The 15501-nt window shown below is 48.9% G+C and overlaps 1 protein-coding gene across 4 annotated transcripts in view; it reads left to right on the forward strand.

Moving 5' to 3' along the window:
• The first annotated feature begins 2232 nt into the window (after positions 1–2232).
• Positions 2233–15501, forward strand: part of LRRC20 (leucine rich repeat containing 20) — an 83073-nt gene continuing 69804 nt past the window's right edge. The window contains exons 1-2 of one of the 4 annotated variants that reach the window (XM_023509560.1): positions 2233–2387; positions 7616–7760. In XM_023509560.1, coding sequence (XP_023365328.1) covers positions 7679–7760 — 82 coding nt within the window. In that variant the 5' untranslated portion in view covers positions 2233–2387; positions 7616–7678. Of the gene's footprint in view, positions 2388–3220; positions 3380–7615; positions 7761–8844; positions 8872–15501 lie in introns of those variants that run through there. The other 3 variants (XM_023509562.1, XM_023509561.1, XM_023509563.1) reach the window with 3 other exon arrangements.

Consider the following 15501-nt stretch of genomic DNA (forward strand, 5'->3'; position numbering starts at 1 on the left):
CCAGAAGTTGGAGGTTGCTGTGAGCTGTGATGTCACAGCACTACCCAGGGTGACAGCTTGAGGCTCTGTCTCAAAAAAAAAAAAAAAAAAAAAAAAAGAGAATAAAAGAGGTGGCATTTGAGGCAAGGAATAATCTTGTCTCTGTGGGGCTAGAGGATCCAGGATAAACTTCCTAGGGCAGAGGACTTGCTAAGATAAAGCATGAGTGTGGGAAACCCCAGGTTGGGGCCATCTACCAGCAGTATTTCCTGGACCCTTACAATGTACACAGAACCACTGTGCTAGCTATCTTGGGTCTGCCTGCAGCCCAGCAGGGGAGAGAAGACATCTATGTGCAAAGGTTGGCCAGAAATGTCAGGCTAATTCTCAGTAAAACAGAAGTAGCTGTGTCTGCTTTGTCCAGAGTAACAAGCATTTTGGTTTGGGTAGAATGGGACTTTATCAATTTGTTATTTATAGCTGGCACTTATAGCTGGCAGCTGGTATATATCTAGCAGAAATTCAGCGGTAAATGTGGGTCTGAAAACATGCCCGCTCAGGCATCCACTCAACTGGTAACTCCCCCCACCTTTTTTCCTGAGATAGAGTCTCACTTTGTCACCCTCTGCCCTCTGTAGAGTTTTGGTGGAATCATAACTCACAGCAACCTCCAAGTCTTGGGCTCAAGTGATTGTCTTGCCTCAGTCTTCCAAGTAGCTGGGACTGTAGGCACCCAGTTATTTTTAGAGATGGGTTCTCGCTCTTGCTCAGGCTGGTCTTTAACCTGTGAGCTCAGGCAATCCACCTGCCTCCCAGAGTGCTAGGATTACAGGCATGAGCCACTGTGCCTGGCCTTCAACTGGTAACCCCTTGAGGGCAGTCTGTGTAATTCATCTTAGTATACCTTGGGAAGTGGGGCCTTGCCCGTACTAAGCATTCAGATTTGAAAGACTTACTTTGGAGATATTTACCATCATCTTTCTTTTATTCCTACTAATGTGTTTGCATTTGTTTCCTAAAGCAGCTGTAACAGGTTGACACGACAACAGAAATTTATTCACTTACAATTTTGGGAGTTATAAGTCTGAATCAAGATACCTGATGGACTAGTTCTTTCTTGCAGGATCTGAGGGAGTATTCCTTGCCTGTTCCTGGCTTATAACCCTTGTGAAACACTCTTTGGTGTTCCTCAGCTTGTAAGTGTTCATTCCCATCACCCTGTGGTGTTCTCCCTGTGTGTTCATCTCTTCTAAGAACACCAGGCACACTGGATTAGGGGTGTACCCTACTCCAGTATGACCTCATCTTAACCAATTACATCTACAGTGATTCTATTTCCAAATAAGGTCACGTTCTAAAGTACAGGGAGTTAGACCTCAATGTATTTTTTTGGGGGGGGGGGTTAGTGGTGGTGGTGGTGGGGCAGAGTTTAACCCTTAACATCCATCAAGGCCAAGGGAATGTGTTTTTCCTTGTCTGCCACCCCGTAGAAGCAGAATTAAATGTGCTTTCTTCAGGCTCCCTCCTCCAAACTTGATATATAGTTCCTTTCTTTACAGCATTTGACACTGTCATCATCTGGTTTAGGCAGTTGCCTCATCTCTTCTGTCTTCTATGACCTGTGAAGGGTCTGTGGTAAGTTCTTCACAAACCATAAACCAAGGCCTGAGAAACAGTGTCCCTTCCCTGAGCGCCTATCACGGCTGGGCGTGGGCATTGTGTTAAATATTCCAAGCATTAATCCTAGCAATACCTGTGAAGTAGATGCTTATATATTTTAATTCCCATTTTATAGTTAAGAACATAAGGCGTTAGAGAGGTGAGGTAACTTAGTGTAGCCAGAAATTACTGTCTCTAAAAAGCTGAATGGGCGTCGGAGGCATCAGATAAAAAGTTTCCTATTTTTCATCTTGACATTTTTCAAATTACCGCTGATCTGGTTAATTCAACTCCATTTCCTCGGTAAAACCGAATCTGGAGCCTCTGTGTGTTAACCCTAGAATGCGCTGCACGTTCCGGTCTACACCTCGGCTCATCCCTGGTGTCTTCTCTTCAGAAGCCGCACACAAAGCGAATGTTCTCCATCAACGGGAACGCGCGGGCCTTCTTTAGGCGCGCGCTACTGCCGGGCGCGGAGGGAGGGGGAACGCGCTGATTGGTTGTTCGAGGCCTGGGCCCTGGGCCTGCTCCCGCCCCGGCGACCGTCCTGGCGCAGCGATTGGTCGAGCGGCTATGCGCGCACATCCCGCAACTCCGCGCGCCCCGCCCTGTGGGTTCGGAACTTGCATGGGGCGCCGCCGGCGGCCGAGGGAGTGTGACTGCGCTGCGCAGGGCGCTAGGAGGCATTGTCGCCGTAAGTGGAGCCGAAAGCTGCCCGGAATGGGGCCACACGCTTGGTGCCCCGCAAAGTAAACGTAGTCTGAGGCTAAGCGTTGTAGGGGCTGGGGGAGAGAGGGATAGAAGTGTCCCGGTTTTTGCAGCTTACTCTCCCCTCCCCCAGGTCACCCGGTGGAAAAGAGCAGCAGCGCACCGGCCGCGGCTCTTGCAGTGCCAAGGGGCCTGGCATGCTCCGGTTCTTGCTTGCACCCTGCTGCTGGACCCTGATGGCTCGGGGAAGTGGGTGCAGCGGTGCCAGGGAATAGGGAGTCCAGGGAATCGCTCCCTGGCAGGCCTCCATTCCCGGGGGAGGCGCCCTTTCTGGGAGAGGTTGCTGTGCATTTCATCCCCCAAGCTACACTTTCTGGGTTTGCTTCCGCTTTGGGGAGCTGCAGACGCCAGTCCCAGAATGTGCCTTTCGGCCTCCGGGCAGCGCGGGAGCCCACGGCTCTCATGATCACTAGTGTCCCCCACCTCTACCGGCTTTATTCTCTTCATTCTCCGCCTGCCGGTCCTGGTGGCTATGGGCACCAGGTGGTGAAGCGGGTCCTGGCGCTTGGGGCGCGGGGACCTTCGCTAGCCACAGCGCAGAGTCCTGAGAGATGCAGCCCAAGGATGCTTAGATGTCCATAAAGTAGTATGCGCGGGGCTCTCCGACCCCCATAGCGCAAAAACGAGGCGCCAGGTGGCCCCGATCATGCCAGCAGGCTTCTTTCCTTTGGATGGGAAAGTGGGTCAGCTCTGCTCTGGTCTCAAGTGGGCCTTTCAGGCTCCTTGGGTTCCGTTAAGCCCTCTGTCTCTCACCTCCCCAACCGCTCCCAGCTTGGCATGGTCGAGAGGCCAGCTGGAGCCAGCGATGGGGGCAGCTTGCACATATGGTTCTGGAGGCTCCGGTTGCTCGTTGGAGTGGCTGCCAGGCTCTAAAGTTCTCAGCTGACCACACCAGTAACTAAATATAGGAGCAGCTGGTGCGGACGGGGTGTCGCAGTGGCTCCTTTGGAGAGATCTTGGGACAGCAGATAAGGTAGAATTCTTGCTGGTAAGGGCGGGAGTCAGGGACCACTGTCAGGGTTTAAGCAAAAATTACCCCTTCTCCAACCTTGTATCCAGGAGAAACCAGGTTATAGGGACAGCTTCCATAAAACAGGGCAAATTTGTTTTTTTTTTTTTTTCGGTATATTATATTCAAACTTCCTCTCTGCACCTGTTTAATCACCTGTTGGTAATGCCTTAGTGTGAGAAGCACCTAATGGTTTGCAAAGTCCTTTCTCAAAAGTTACATGTCAGTTACTCCTCACAGCAACCCAGTGAGAAATGTGCTATTTACATTTACAAATGGGGCCACTCCCAACACTGATAACTTTACAAAAACTCCTGTTGGATTAGGCTACTTTCCTCAAAAAAACTTCTCTTAACTCCCTACAGAGAAACAGAGGACAGGTTTGTAAGTAATCTGGGTGCCTATTTCCCTCTCTCCCACTTTCCCCAGGCTCTTTGTGCATCCACTGCTCAGACTCTGTCTCTGCTCTTTCCCTCTGCCCTTGCCATGTCCCTTCCCACCCCCCACTCCATTGCTATCTCTTACAGAAGCTTGTTCTGGCCAAGACCCCATCTTTGTACGTTTTCTCCCTCAGTGTGGGTCTTTGGAGAGGTTCCCCGGAGATGTTTGGTGGTTTAAACATTTCCCAGGACCATGCTGCTTACTCCGAGGAATAGGGAGTTGTGGGTGTATGGAGAGGGACATATTTCGAGGACAGCAGTAGTGTGCTGATGGGTCTCTTTACATTTTCTAAGGCCACTTTCCAGTGCCTGGGACTAGCAGGGCCAGTAGTACCATCTGGCTGGGGTATCCTAAGCCCAGATCTGACCTAGGTAGGCTGATGACCTGTTTCTCCCCTTTCAGACTCTCTGACTTGCTGCATGTGGGGTTAACTAGATGCCTCAAGGACCCCATAACTTGGGGACATGGGGTTATCTAGAGCCCTGTGAATTGGGTTCTGGTTCTAGGAGGGTTACCTTCTCTTCTTCACTTCTTGCTCAACAGTGCTGATGTGTTTACTGGGTTGTGTCCAGGACCCTTGTTTGCTGTACTCAGCGCATCCTCTGGAATATAAGGGGTTTTTTTTTTTTTTTGGCTAGTGAATTTCTCTGACACTTAGACTTTACATTATGCCTGTGTCGGAGCTGACCCACATGATAGGCCTCTGAGCTTGCCACCAATGGTCAGATTTTTAATCTGACTAGTTTTCTGCAACGGCCTGAGGCTACCCCCTGGTGGTAGCTAGTAGAATTGCAGGAGTAGTGCCTGCTTGAAAGAAGCCTAGCTATCCCACCAGGGTTAGCATAGGCTCTAGGTAGCTTGGCAGTTTACCGTTCTTCCCTTCACTCTGTACTGTGAGGGCACGATTGCCTCAGTGCTATTCTTCGGAAAGCTCTTCCTTATCAGAATACAAGTCAGAGCTATTTCCTATCTTTCTTTCCTTGCTCTTCATTCTTATGCCCCATGCCAGTAGTTGATCAGTAAATATTTATGACTCTTGATGATGAGTATTGGGATTGGGAAGGGAGAGAGCATAATATGGTAGGAAGAGTCCTAGGCTGGGGATTAGGAGACCTGGGTTTTTTGTTTTCAGTTTTTGTCTAGCTGATTCACCTCCCCTCTTGGGGCCTCAGTTTCCCCATTTATAAAGGGGTTAGAATAAATCACTGAGATTCCAACAACATAGCTGTGGTTCAGGCTTAGGGCTGGTCCTAAAGGCAGCATAGTGAAGGTGTTAGGTCCAGTTCTCCACAGTCTTTTCTATTCCTTACCATCCTACACTGGCCCACCTTATGCAGGTTGCCTAATTGGTGCCTTTAGGCATTCGAATTTATGACCCTTTTCTATTTAGACAGTATCTTAGATTTGTTGTAAGAACCATTTAACCTTTCATGTTTGAAACCCAAAAGATGTCTGTTGGCTCCGCGCCTGTAGCTCAACCGGCTAAGGCGCCAGCCACGTACACCTAAGGTGGCGGGTTTGAATCCCCATACCGGACCCGCCAAACAACAATGACGGCTGCAACCAAAAAATAGCCGGGCGTTGTGGCGGGCGCCTGTGGTCCCAGCTGCTTGGGAGGCAGAGGCAGGAGACTCGCTTGAGCCCAGGAGTTGGAGGTTGCTGTGAGCTGTAATGCCATGGCACTCTACCCAGGGGGACAGCTTGAGGCTCTGTCTCAAAAAAAAAAAAAGATGTCTGTTGATCCTCATCATCACCATTGGGGAGTATTAACTAAGCATCTGTATTCAGTGTGTGGTGTAAAGCATGGGGGAGAAACCCAGTCTATACTCTCTGCCCTGTGTGTGTGTACATGCATGCATGTGCATGTACTGAGCAGCAGTTTGTAGTTTTTGTGTACTGGGTCTCATGTGCGTGCATATGGCTCATGAATAACCCAAGTGACATGTGCTAAGTCATTAAGTGCTGCTGAAACTCAGAGAGAGGAGAGGGCACTGAGGCAATCAGGGAAGACTTCCTGGGAGGTGAAAGGTGAAACTGACACACCTGAGAGGTGAACTGGAAATTTGACTTACCACATTTGAGTTCCACTGAGTTTTTTGTTCATAGTCACACTGGGATTAGATGCTGGTGTTATATCTGCACATATACTGCTTTATTTTCTCAACTACTATTTATTACTTATATGTCCTAGACTCTGAGGTTGATAGGTAGGTAGATAGATAGATCAGTCCTCATATTAAGGTTGGTATTATTAGATCTCCTACTCAAATGAAGAAAAGGCTCAGAGAAGTTAAGAAACTTTCCTAAGGCTTCTCAGCTAATAAATGATTGACTTGGGCCTTAAACATGTCTCCATAAAGCAGTTTTCCCCCACCGCACCATGTGTATCAAACCTCCAGAGTCAGCCTCCTTAATGAAACACAAATATATACTAAATTCACACTATGAGCCAGCTCCAGCTTGGCCTCACCTGTCTACTTATCTAGTTGAGTACATGGGAACTTTTTCTTTGTATCTATTAGCAGCTCTGAGCACTTTCCCCTGGCCCTTCTTTCTGCCCTTTACAATCCTTTACCTTTTGCCCTTTGAGCAAGTTCATTGGAGCTCCTTGAGCTAGCTGTCTGTGAAGCTGGGGTTAGGGCAGCGGTTCTTAACCTGTGGGTCATGACCTATTGGAACTGTATTAAAGGGGCACGGCATTAGGAAGGTTGAGAACCACTGGGTTCAGGTCTGAGGCAAAAAAAGGCTGCTGACCTTGGCCTCAAGTTCACTCCTCTGTCAGTAGAATGAACTCTGCTGTTGGTAATATGCGTGGCTTTTGTAAAGTGAGCACTGAATGTGGAGCTGGGCTGACCCGATTTTGCCACTTACTCATTTTTACTTTGGCCAAGTCACTTAGCTTCTCTCTGTGCCCCAGTTTCCTTCCGTGTAGTAAATTGGGAATTAGTAATGTTTCTATGCCTTTGTGTCTTAACACCTTATCATTTTGTCTTCCTCATCCTTCTTTTAGCTGCTTCTCCCCTAGTGATCCAATTTCCCTTCTCTCATTTCTGTTCCCTCCTCCTCCTTTTTCTTGCAGATAAACTCAGCATCATCTGATAATCAGATCTTGTGGCCAACTGTAAATCCCCAGGCCTTATTAACACATGGAAGGGAATTCACAGAGACCATCCTGCCCCCTCCCCGCCTGCCCCCCCAACCCCACCTGGGAGTGCTGATAGGCTCACGGGGCTCTAGTTTGCCTTTGCATCCCCACTTCCTGCCATCCACAAGGAGCCTGGCAGATATGGGTGGAGTAAACAGGGGAGCTGAAGGAATTGTCCTAAGGGGTGTGGACAGGGCGCCAGCTCAGAGGCTGGCTCCAGGTGTCTTTCCCCTGGAGTTGTCTGTGTCCCGCCTCCTCCCTAATGCCCCGCCTATTGAGAGAGTCACAGGCCAGTGCACACCTGAGTCCTCACACCTGCCTGGCCACTGGCTCAGGCCTGGACCCTGAGTCCAGTGAGGTCATACATGTTGATCCTCCCAGAACACTGGTAGGGCCCAAGTGCCTCCACCCTCTGACAGGCAGATCAGCTCCTCCAGAGGCTGTGGTGGATGTGGCCTGGGCTCTGGGCTCTGCAGGAAGCAGTGAGTGGCCTGGGGCCCTCTGTGCTGTCATCTTGGCAGCTTGGGGCCTAGGAGGGGAGGTTGCTGGGGGAGAATGCAGGGTTGGGGACCTGGCTGACAGACGGGCACTTCATGGCCCTGTGTCTTCCCCAGGCACAGGCCCCTTTGTGAGCAGTAGACCGGCCTGAGGGCTGGCAGCAGGACACCCACGTCTGCATGCTGAAGAAGATGGGTGAGGCTGTGGCCAGAGTAGCGAGGAAGGTCAACGAGACGGTGGAGAGCGGCTCTGACACCCTGGGTGAGTGAGGGCAGGAATCTCCCAACTGCCCTGGGAGTGGTGGCGAGGTGAACTTAGCAATGAAATAGAAGAGAGGAAAGAGACAGTCTCATGTGTGCCCTCATCCCACGAGGTGTGTTGTGGAACTGTCAATGCAGCAGTTTGTAGTTATTGTGTACTGGGTCTCAGTGTAAGACATATTTCTTACTATGGGTCATGGTCAAAGAGGTTTGAAAATCGCTGGGCCTGTCTACTTGCCCTTGCACTGCTGAGTGTGTGTGCCTTTAGACCAGCTGGAAGTCTGGAATAGCCTCACGGTATCAGGCCCTGTGCTGGCTGCCTGTCCTGGAATGAATGAGGCCTGCCAGGCACGGCTTCCTTAGTCTTCAGGTGAGGAAGGGGTGGAGGAGCAACAGCAAAGTGGGTTTTTTTGAGGTTGCCCAATAGGGAGGCTCCTCTACACTCCATTCTTTCACTTGAATAATGTTTTATGGTTTTTGCTTTGAATTGGTCATAGCATTTTTTTTTTTTTTGGCTGGGGCTGGGTTTGAACCCGTCACCTCTGGCATATGGGGCCGGCACCCTACCCCTTGAGCCACAGGTGCCGCTGGTCATAGCATTTTATCCCACCAGTCAACCCAAGACTTGAAGCATTTAAGCAGATCTTCCCATCTGATTGAATTTGGTAGACATTTATCGATCATCTGCAGTATGCAAGAGATGGCAGGGGGTATAGCGCAGTTAGCTGTGTGCCTGTGTGTGTGCATGTGAGTGTTTGTGTGTATGTTTCACCTACTAGAATGTGGCACCACTGGAGAACCATAGGCAAGTTGTGGGAACCAGGAGGGCTGGAGCTTGCCTTGGGGATGATCATGCAGATGGATGGATGGAATTTGAGTTAGGCCTTTGGTACACAAGAGGAATTTAACAGGCAGTAAGGTTGTGTGTGCTTATGTGTATCTGTGTCTGTGTCTCACAAAGGAGCATTTCCATGGTGGTTACTGACTAGCAAAGACCCAGGGATTGGAATGTAGGGCATTTCAGTGAGGAACACTCATCAGGTGTGTCTGGAATATAGGCTCCTGAGGTTGGAGTGGTGGTCCAGGAAGTGGAGGGACACCCAGCCTTCAGGGTGAGTATTACTTGTTACTTCTTCTTCCAAGAAGCCCTTAGCCCAGCCTCCTCCACTCCTCCCCAAGCAAGGCTTAAGGGCAGGGACCTTGTGGTCATTTGTACTCCCCACCCAAAAACACAGCCTCATGCAGGGTCAGGCACTTTGTCATCACGTGGAAGTATTCGCTGAGATGTGCTAAGGTGAGAGATGAGGCACCTCCTCTGCCAGAGGGCTCACTGCAGATTGTTGTTTGTGTTAGGTAGACTTAAGCTGGTGATCTGGTGGCTGTGGGTCCTCAGTGATGGATTCTGGAATTCTACACTACTCACTAATATGGTTGGTCAAGGCTCTCCCAGGCTCTGGATCACAGGGACCTGGATCTGAATCCCCACTCTGCCACTTATTTGCTTGGTATCTTAGCAGATTGCTTAGCCTCCCTGAGCCTCTGTTCCTTCACCTGTAAAATGGGGAATGGTAGTTGTGTGTCATCAGGGTGGTTAGAAGGAATTGCAGTGTCTGTAAGGTGCTTGGCATACAGGGAGCCAATACTTTTTTTTTTTTAATTATGAATTTTTTTTTTTTTTTTGCAGTTTTGGCTGGGGCCAGGCTTGAACCTGCTACCCCCAGTATATGGGGGTGGCGCCCTACTCCTTGACCCACAGGTGCCACTCTATTATAAATATTTTTAATTTTTAACCTTTATTCATCTCTGAAAGCTGGCAGTGGGACCTAAGTCTTCCTCTATGCAAATGTACCTTGCCCAGGTGTCAGCCAACCAGCTATCTATCTATCTATTCAGCCTGCTTCTCATTGCCTTTGAATAGGGAGTTCAGGCTTGGTGCCTGTAGCTCAGTGGTTAGGGTGCCAGCCCCATACAGCAGGGCTGGTGGGTTCGAACCCATCCTGGGCCTGCTAAACAACAATGACAACTACAGCACAACAACAAAATAGCCAGGCATTGCAGCGGGCGCCTGCAGTCCCAGCCACTTGGGAGGCTGAGGCAAGAGAATCTCTTTTTTTTTTTTTTTTTTTTTGGGGACGGAGCCTCAAGCTATCCCCCTGGGTAGAGTGCCATGGCATCACGCTCACAGCAACCTCCAATTCCTGGGCTCAAGCGAGTCTCCTGCCTCAGCCTCCCAAGTAGCTGGGACTACAGGCGCCCGCTACAATGCCTGGCCATTTTTTGATTGCAGCCATCATTGTTGTTTGGCGGGCCTGGGCTGGGGATTTGAACCCTCCACCTTAGGTGTATGTGGCTGGCGCCTTAGCCGCTTGAGCCACAAGTGCTGAGCCAAGAGAATCTCTTAAGCCCAAGAGTTTGAGGTTGCTGTGAGCTGTGATGCCACAACACTCTACTGAGGGTGACATAGTGAGACCCTGTCTCAAAAAAAAAAAGAAAACAAACCAAAAAACAATAGGGAGTTCAGTGCAAATGGACAGATCTCTGCAGTATGTAACCTATCCCTACCTTAAAATGTCACAAGGGAGAAGGACATGTGAAGCCGCATCTCATCCAGATATGGGAGGGTGGAGAGGTGGCAGGGGAGGGAAAGCTGACTTCTGACTAGGGGAGTGATGGAAGCTTCCCGGGGAGGGTGCTATGTGAGGGGGTATTTCAGGAGGCAGCAGTGAGGAGGCAGGTGCTCTGGGCAGTGAGAGGGATGCGTGGAGCTGAGCTGCCACTGTATCATGGGGGAGGTGGTGAAGATAGTGCCAGGCAGACAGAGAGTCTGGACGGCTGTATTGAGGAGTCTGGGCTTCACCTTCTGGACCAGAGATTGCAAACTCAGATGCATTTGTAGGCCAGATGGAGAATTGCCTGAGTGAAGTGTGCATGTCAGCTAGGGTATGGTGTGCTGGGACCAGATCCTCCGTGCTGTCTGGGGACCATGCCCACCAAAGAACCCAAGCAGGCCTTTGGCTTCCCTGCCAGACTTCCACCATGTCTGGGATTGAAACCCAGAGTATCTAGCACCAGAGCCTATACTCTCTTTCTACCGTGCAGCCCTGAGATAAGAGCAGATGGTTCATCACCAAGTTGAGAGCACAACAAAGCTCTGGTCGACTTGGGAGACTCTTTAGCCACAGAATCTTGCTTGAAGCTCAAGACTTTTATGTGGAGGGACTGGGCTCTTAAAGTTAGAATTGAGTAACAGGAGCCTTTGTGCTCTGCAGTGGCCAGAAAAGAAGTAAAATATCAAACCTGGCCATTGGGGGCACCTGAAGTCCTACTCTTGGAAAGTGGACCTGACCACTAAGCTGACCATTAACCTAAGGGGGCTGGGGCCTAAGCAGTTAGTATGTACTGAGCACCTGCTGTGTACAAGCTGCTTTGGAGGCTCCCTAGGATATGTGCAATGGAATCCTGGACCTGAGATCAGCCCACTACCTGTGAGACAGTGCAGAATTTATGCTAAGCTATGTTACATGGACCACAAGTTGTTAATTCAGAGGTAGGAGATGTTGGTGAGTGCTGAAGTAGTCCAGGAAGGCTTTCTGGAGGAGGTGGGAATTGAACCGGGTGTTGAAAGATAGCTAAAATAGGCTTGGCACCTGTGGCTCAAGTGGCTAAGGCGCCAGCCATATACCCTAAGGTGGCGGGTTCTAATCCAGCCCCGGCCCACCAAAACAACAGTGATGGCTACAACCAAAAAATAGCCGGGCATTGTGGCGGGCGCCTATGGTCCCAGCTACTTGGGAGGTGGAGGCATGAGCCCTGCTTGAGCCTGGGAGTTAGAGGTTGCTGTGAGCTGTGATGCCACAGCACTCTACTCAGGGGGCTAGCTTGAGGCTCTGCTTCAAAAAAAAAAAAAAAAAGAAAGATAGCTAAAATAACTATACAGTTTTCATGTAAAATAGCAAACAATTTGAAGCAGCTTAAACATCTAGCCCCAGAAAACTGCTTAAATAAATTTTGTTATAGCTGTATAATATCATTTATGTAGCCATTATCAGTGGCTACATATAACATCTTGTCATATGCTTGAATAAAGATTGCCACAGTCTCTTGTATAACATGAACTGGAAAAAACCAAGGGTTTTAAACTGTATAAATGGCTTGGTGCCAGTAGCACAGTGCTTAGGGCACCAACCACATACACCGGGGCTGGCAGGTTCCAATCCGGCCTGGGCCTGCTAGATCAACAATGACAACTACAACAAAAAAATACTTGGATGTTGTGGCAGGCGCCTATAGTCCCAGCTACTCAGGAGGCTGAGGCAAGAGAATTGCTTAAGCCCAAGAATTTGCGGTTGCTGTGAGCTGTGATGCTATAGCACTCTACCAAGGGCAACATAGTGAGACTCTGTCTCATAAATAAATAAATAAATCTGTATATACCGAAGATACCAATTATGTTAAATGTGTGTATGTGTAGCAAAGAAAATGGAAGGAAATAAATACAAATGGGAGTTAGAAAATACTATTCTGCATTTTCAAATACTGTGCAAATCCTCTAATTTTAAGTATAATACACCTGCCACTATAAGAAGGTGGAAATAAAACACATGTCCCAACAACCATCCAGAGTTAGCTCCTTTTGGAAGCCCATGACCCTGGGAGAGATGTGGGCTTCCCTTGCTTCTCCCTTTCTGCAGGGCTCCGGCTCTGTTTTCTGGTGTGCAGTATGTGGCTGCAGATGGGGGAGCCCCAGAAGAGACTGGGCTGGAAGAGCTCGGTTACAGGCTTGCTCTCACCTTACTCAGGTGGGTAACCCTGGTGAGCATCACTCACACTCTTCTAGAGCTCCCAGGGCACCTCCGGTGGAGGTGGAGCCAGGCTCGCTCCTCCCATAACCTGGGCCTGAGTCCCAGCCTTTCTCAACCTCCTCCAGGCTTATAAACGCCCCAGAAGTGGACTTCTTTCCATCTGGCCCCAGTGGGCCCTCAGCTTGAATTGAAGCCACTTTCCTGCCAGTCCGTCACCCCTGTTCAGCATTATCAGCATCGCTGTCATGCTGTTCTAAAGAGCTCCTGGAGTTGTGAACTCTACAGGGTATTCAGCCTCTCTCCCCTGAACCAAGTTTTCTCTTTGTCCGGCTTTCCCTGGTCCTGTGCTCCTGAAGGGCCCCAGCCTGCTCTCATGTTCCCTGTAGCCAGGCTGCCCTGTACCCAATTCCCTTTCAGGATGGAGGCTTCTAGGCGTGCTGTGTGCTTTGGGATGACTTTAAAGAATGATCATTATTGCAGAGGAACAGGATTAGAGGGACCTGGGAGCAGGCAGGAAGAGCAGGCATGGCCAGCTGTGGCATGGCCGGCTGGGACAGAGATGCTGACCAGATGGCAACAAGGAGAGACTAACACGTGGGCTGGGAAGGGAGGAACCAGTCTTTATCGGGGGCCTGCTGTGTGTTAGCCTCCTGGGCTGGGCATGTTCACATTTAATTTCTTTTATTCTTCTCTAGAGCCTTCTATACTTCCTGACTCTGAGGATTCCTGTCTGGGTGCATTTCTAGAATATTCTGAGCTATTAGCTCATGGCATGTTCCTCTCCCGCTTTTGGATCTCTGTGCCTAGACATTCTCCTGCCTGCCTTGCTCTCTTCAGAGCTACCTTCCCTTTTACAATTTGCTTCTTTATTTGTATTTAACCTGTTTATTTATCCATTGAGTTTCTAATTTTTGAGATTATATTTTATTTTCATTTTCCAAACTTCTACTTAGGCCTTTAAAGAGTATGCTTTAATATACTCTGACTTCTCTTCAGATCCAGTAAATCTTTTTCCTCTTACTAAAAATAAAAATATTAAGGAAATTATATCTTATTTCTTTTTCTACTCCATTTTTTATTAATCATTTGACTATACTTTTGACTATACTTTTTTTTTTTTTTTAGACAGAGCCTCAAGCTGTCCCCCTGAGTAGAGGGCCATGGCTTCACAGCTCACAGCAACCTCCAACTCCTGGGCTCAAGCGAGTCTCCTGCCTCTGCCTCCCAAGTAGCTGGGACCACAGGCGCCCGCCACAACGCCTGGCTATTTTTTGGTTGCAGCCATCACTGTTGTTTGGCGGGCCTGGGCTGGATTCGAACCTGCCACCTTAGGTGTATGTGGCTGGTGCCTTAGCCACTTGAGCCACAGGCGCCGAGCCTTTTTTTAATCCTTTACTGCTGCTTTTTCTATAAGAGTATGTTCTTAAGGGCCTGAGCCTGCTGTTCCCCTTGGTTCTTGTTCTCAGCTGGTTGTTCTCCTGTAATTTTGGACCCTGCACTCAGGTGGGGGCGGGGGATGGTCTGTGTAATCCTGGTTGAGGAGCTGCTTCCTCCAGAGGGGTTGTGTTTGCTTCTATCAAATGCCCTGAGTGTGATCAGTCTGGAAGCATGTCTTCTGTTAATTTCTCAGCCCTAAGAGTTTCTGCACTTAATGGAAGTGAATGTTCAAATCCTATGTCAGAATGGGCCTGTGTTTTCAGAACCTTAGGGGAAAGTTTTGTTTTTGTTTTTTTGCAGTTTGGCCGGGGCTGGGTTTGCAGTTTTTGCTTTGTTTTTTTCAGTTTGGCCAGTGCCCTACTCACTGAGCCACAGGTGCTGCCTTGTTTTTGTTTTTTAAATTTGTCGCTTCTCAGCCTTTTGGCTAAGATCAAGTGTTTTTTTTAAATTTGGTGGGTTTTTAATTATCAAAAAGGTTTTTTTTTTTTTTTCCTAGTTCACCCCCTCATTGAAAGTAGTCCTTCAAAATCTCAGCTGTCTGCAGGGTCTTAGTTTCAACTTCCTATCTTGAGCAAGCCTAACACTGGACCTTTAAACCTGAGTTCCTTGGTTCTCCACACTGTCATGCCAACCCAGGGGAGTGAAGGTCAGTGCCTATTTTTTTTCTCTTTGGCGAGGGGAATCTGGTTGTGACCCAAGCTGGAGTGTAGTGGTATGATCACAGCTCACTGCAGCCTTGAACTCCTAGGGTCAAGCCATCCTCCCAACTCTGGCTCCCAAAGTGTTGGGATTACAGCCAGGTGTGAGTTATCACACCCAACCTCTCCTCTATTTTTGATCCCTGAGGCTTGCTCTTATTATATTTATTATACCAGACATCCTTGTAAACATTTACTGGTTTGACTTGCTTAATCGTCATGGCAACGCTATGACAAAGGTGATATCAATACTCCCATTTTATAGATGAAAAAGTAAAGCTCTGAAAGATTTTTTCATCCAGTGTTTCTAAGTGGTTTGCTGTGCAAGGGTATGCAACAACTTGCCTCCTCTGCTGTGTTGCTTTTGCGCGGTTTTCCTGTGTTCTGTGACACTGGAGCTGGACTGGGTGGGTGAGGGATTTGTTGACACAGCTGTTCAGAGGAGGAACCAGAGCTCATCACAGGTCTGCAGGGTGCACAGCCTGCTTTTCCCATATTCCCTGCTGCCCTCATTTAGGGGGTGGGGGAGAAGGAGGGGATTAAAGGAGAGCTGAGAGAGATCTGAATTACCCAAAGTTCCCTCCTTCTGCACATACACTTGCCTCTTGTCCCAGGTCTTCTTAGAGCCACAGCAGGCCCACTTTTTCCTCTTTGAAAAGGAGGAAAATAACCAGAGTTAGGTGAGCCGCCACCTTTGTACTTAATATTTACATCATGATTAGGATGTCTCAAGTGGTAATAGGCCTCCTGGGCTGCTTCCCTCAGTCAGTTCCTTTATTCCTGCAGGCTTTTCTTTTTTTTTTTT

The sequence above is a fragment of the Otolemur garnettii genome, unplaced genomic scaffold, assembly GCF_000181295.1.
Source record: "Otolemur garnettii isolate 467f Iridium unplaced genomic scaffold, OtoGar3 scaffold00008, whole genome shotgun sequence".
NCBI classification, from domain to species: Eukaryota; Metazoa; Chordata; class Mammalia; order Primates; family Galagidae; genus Otolemur; species Otolemur garnettii.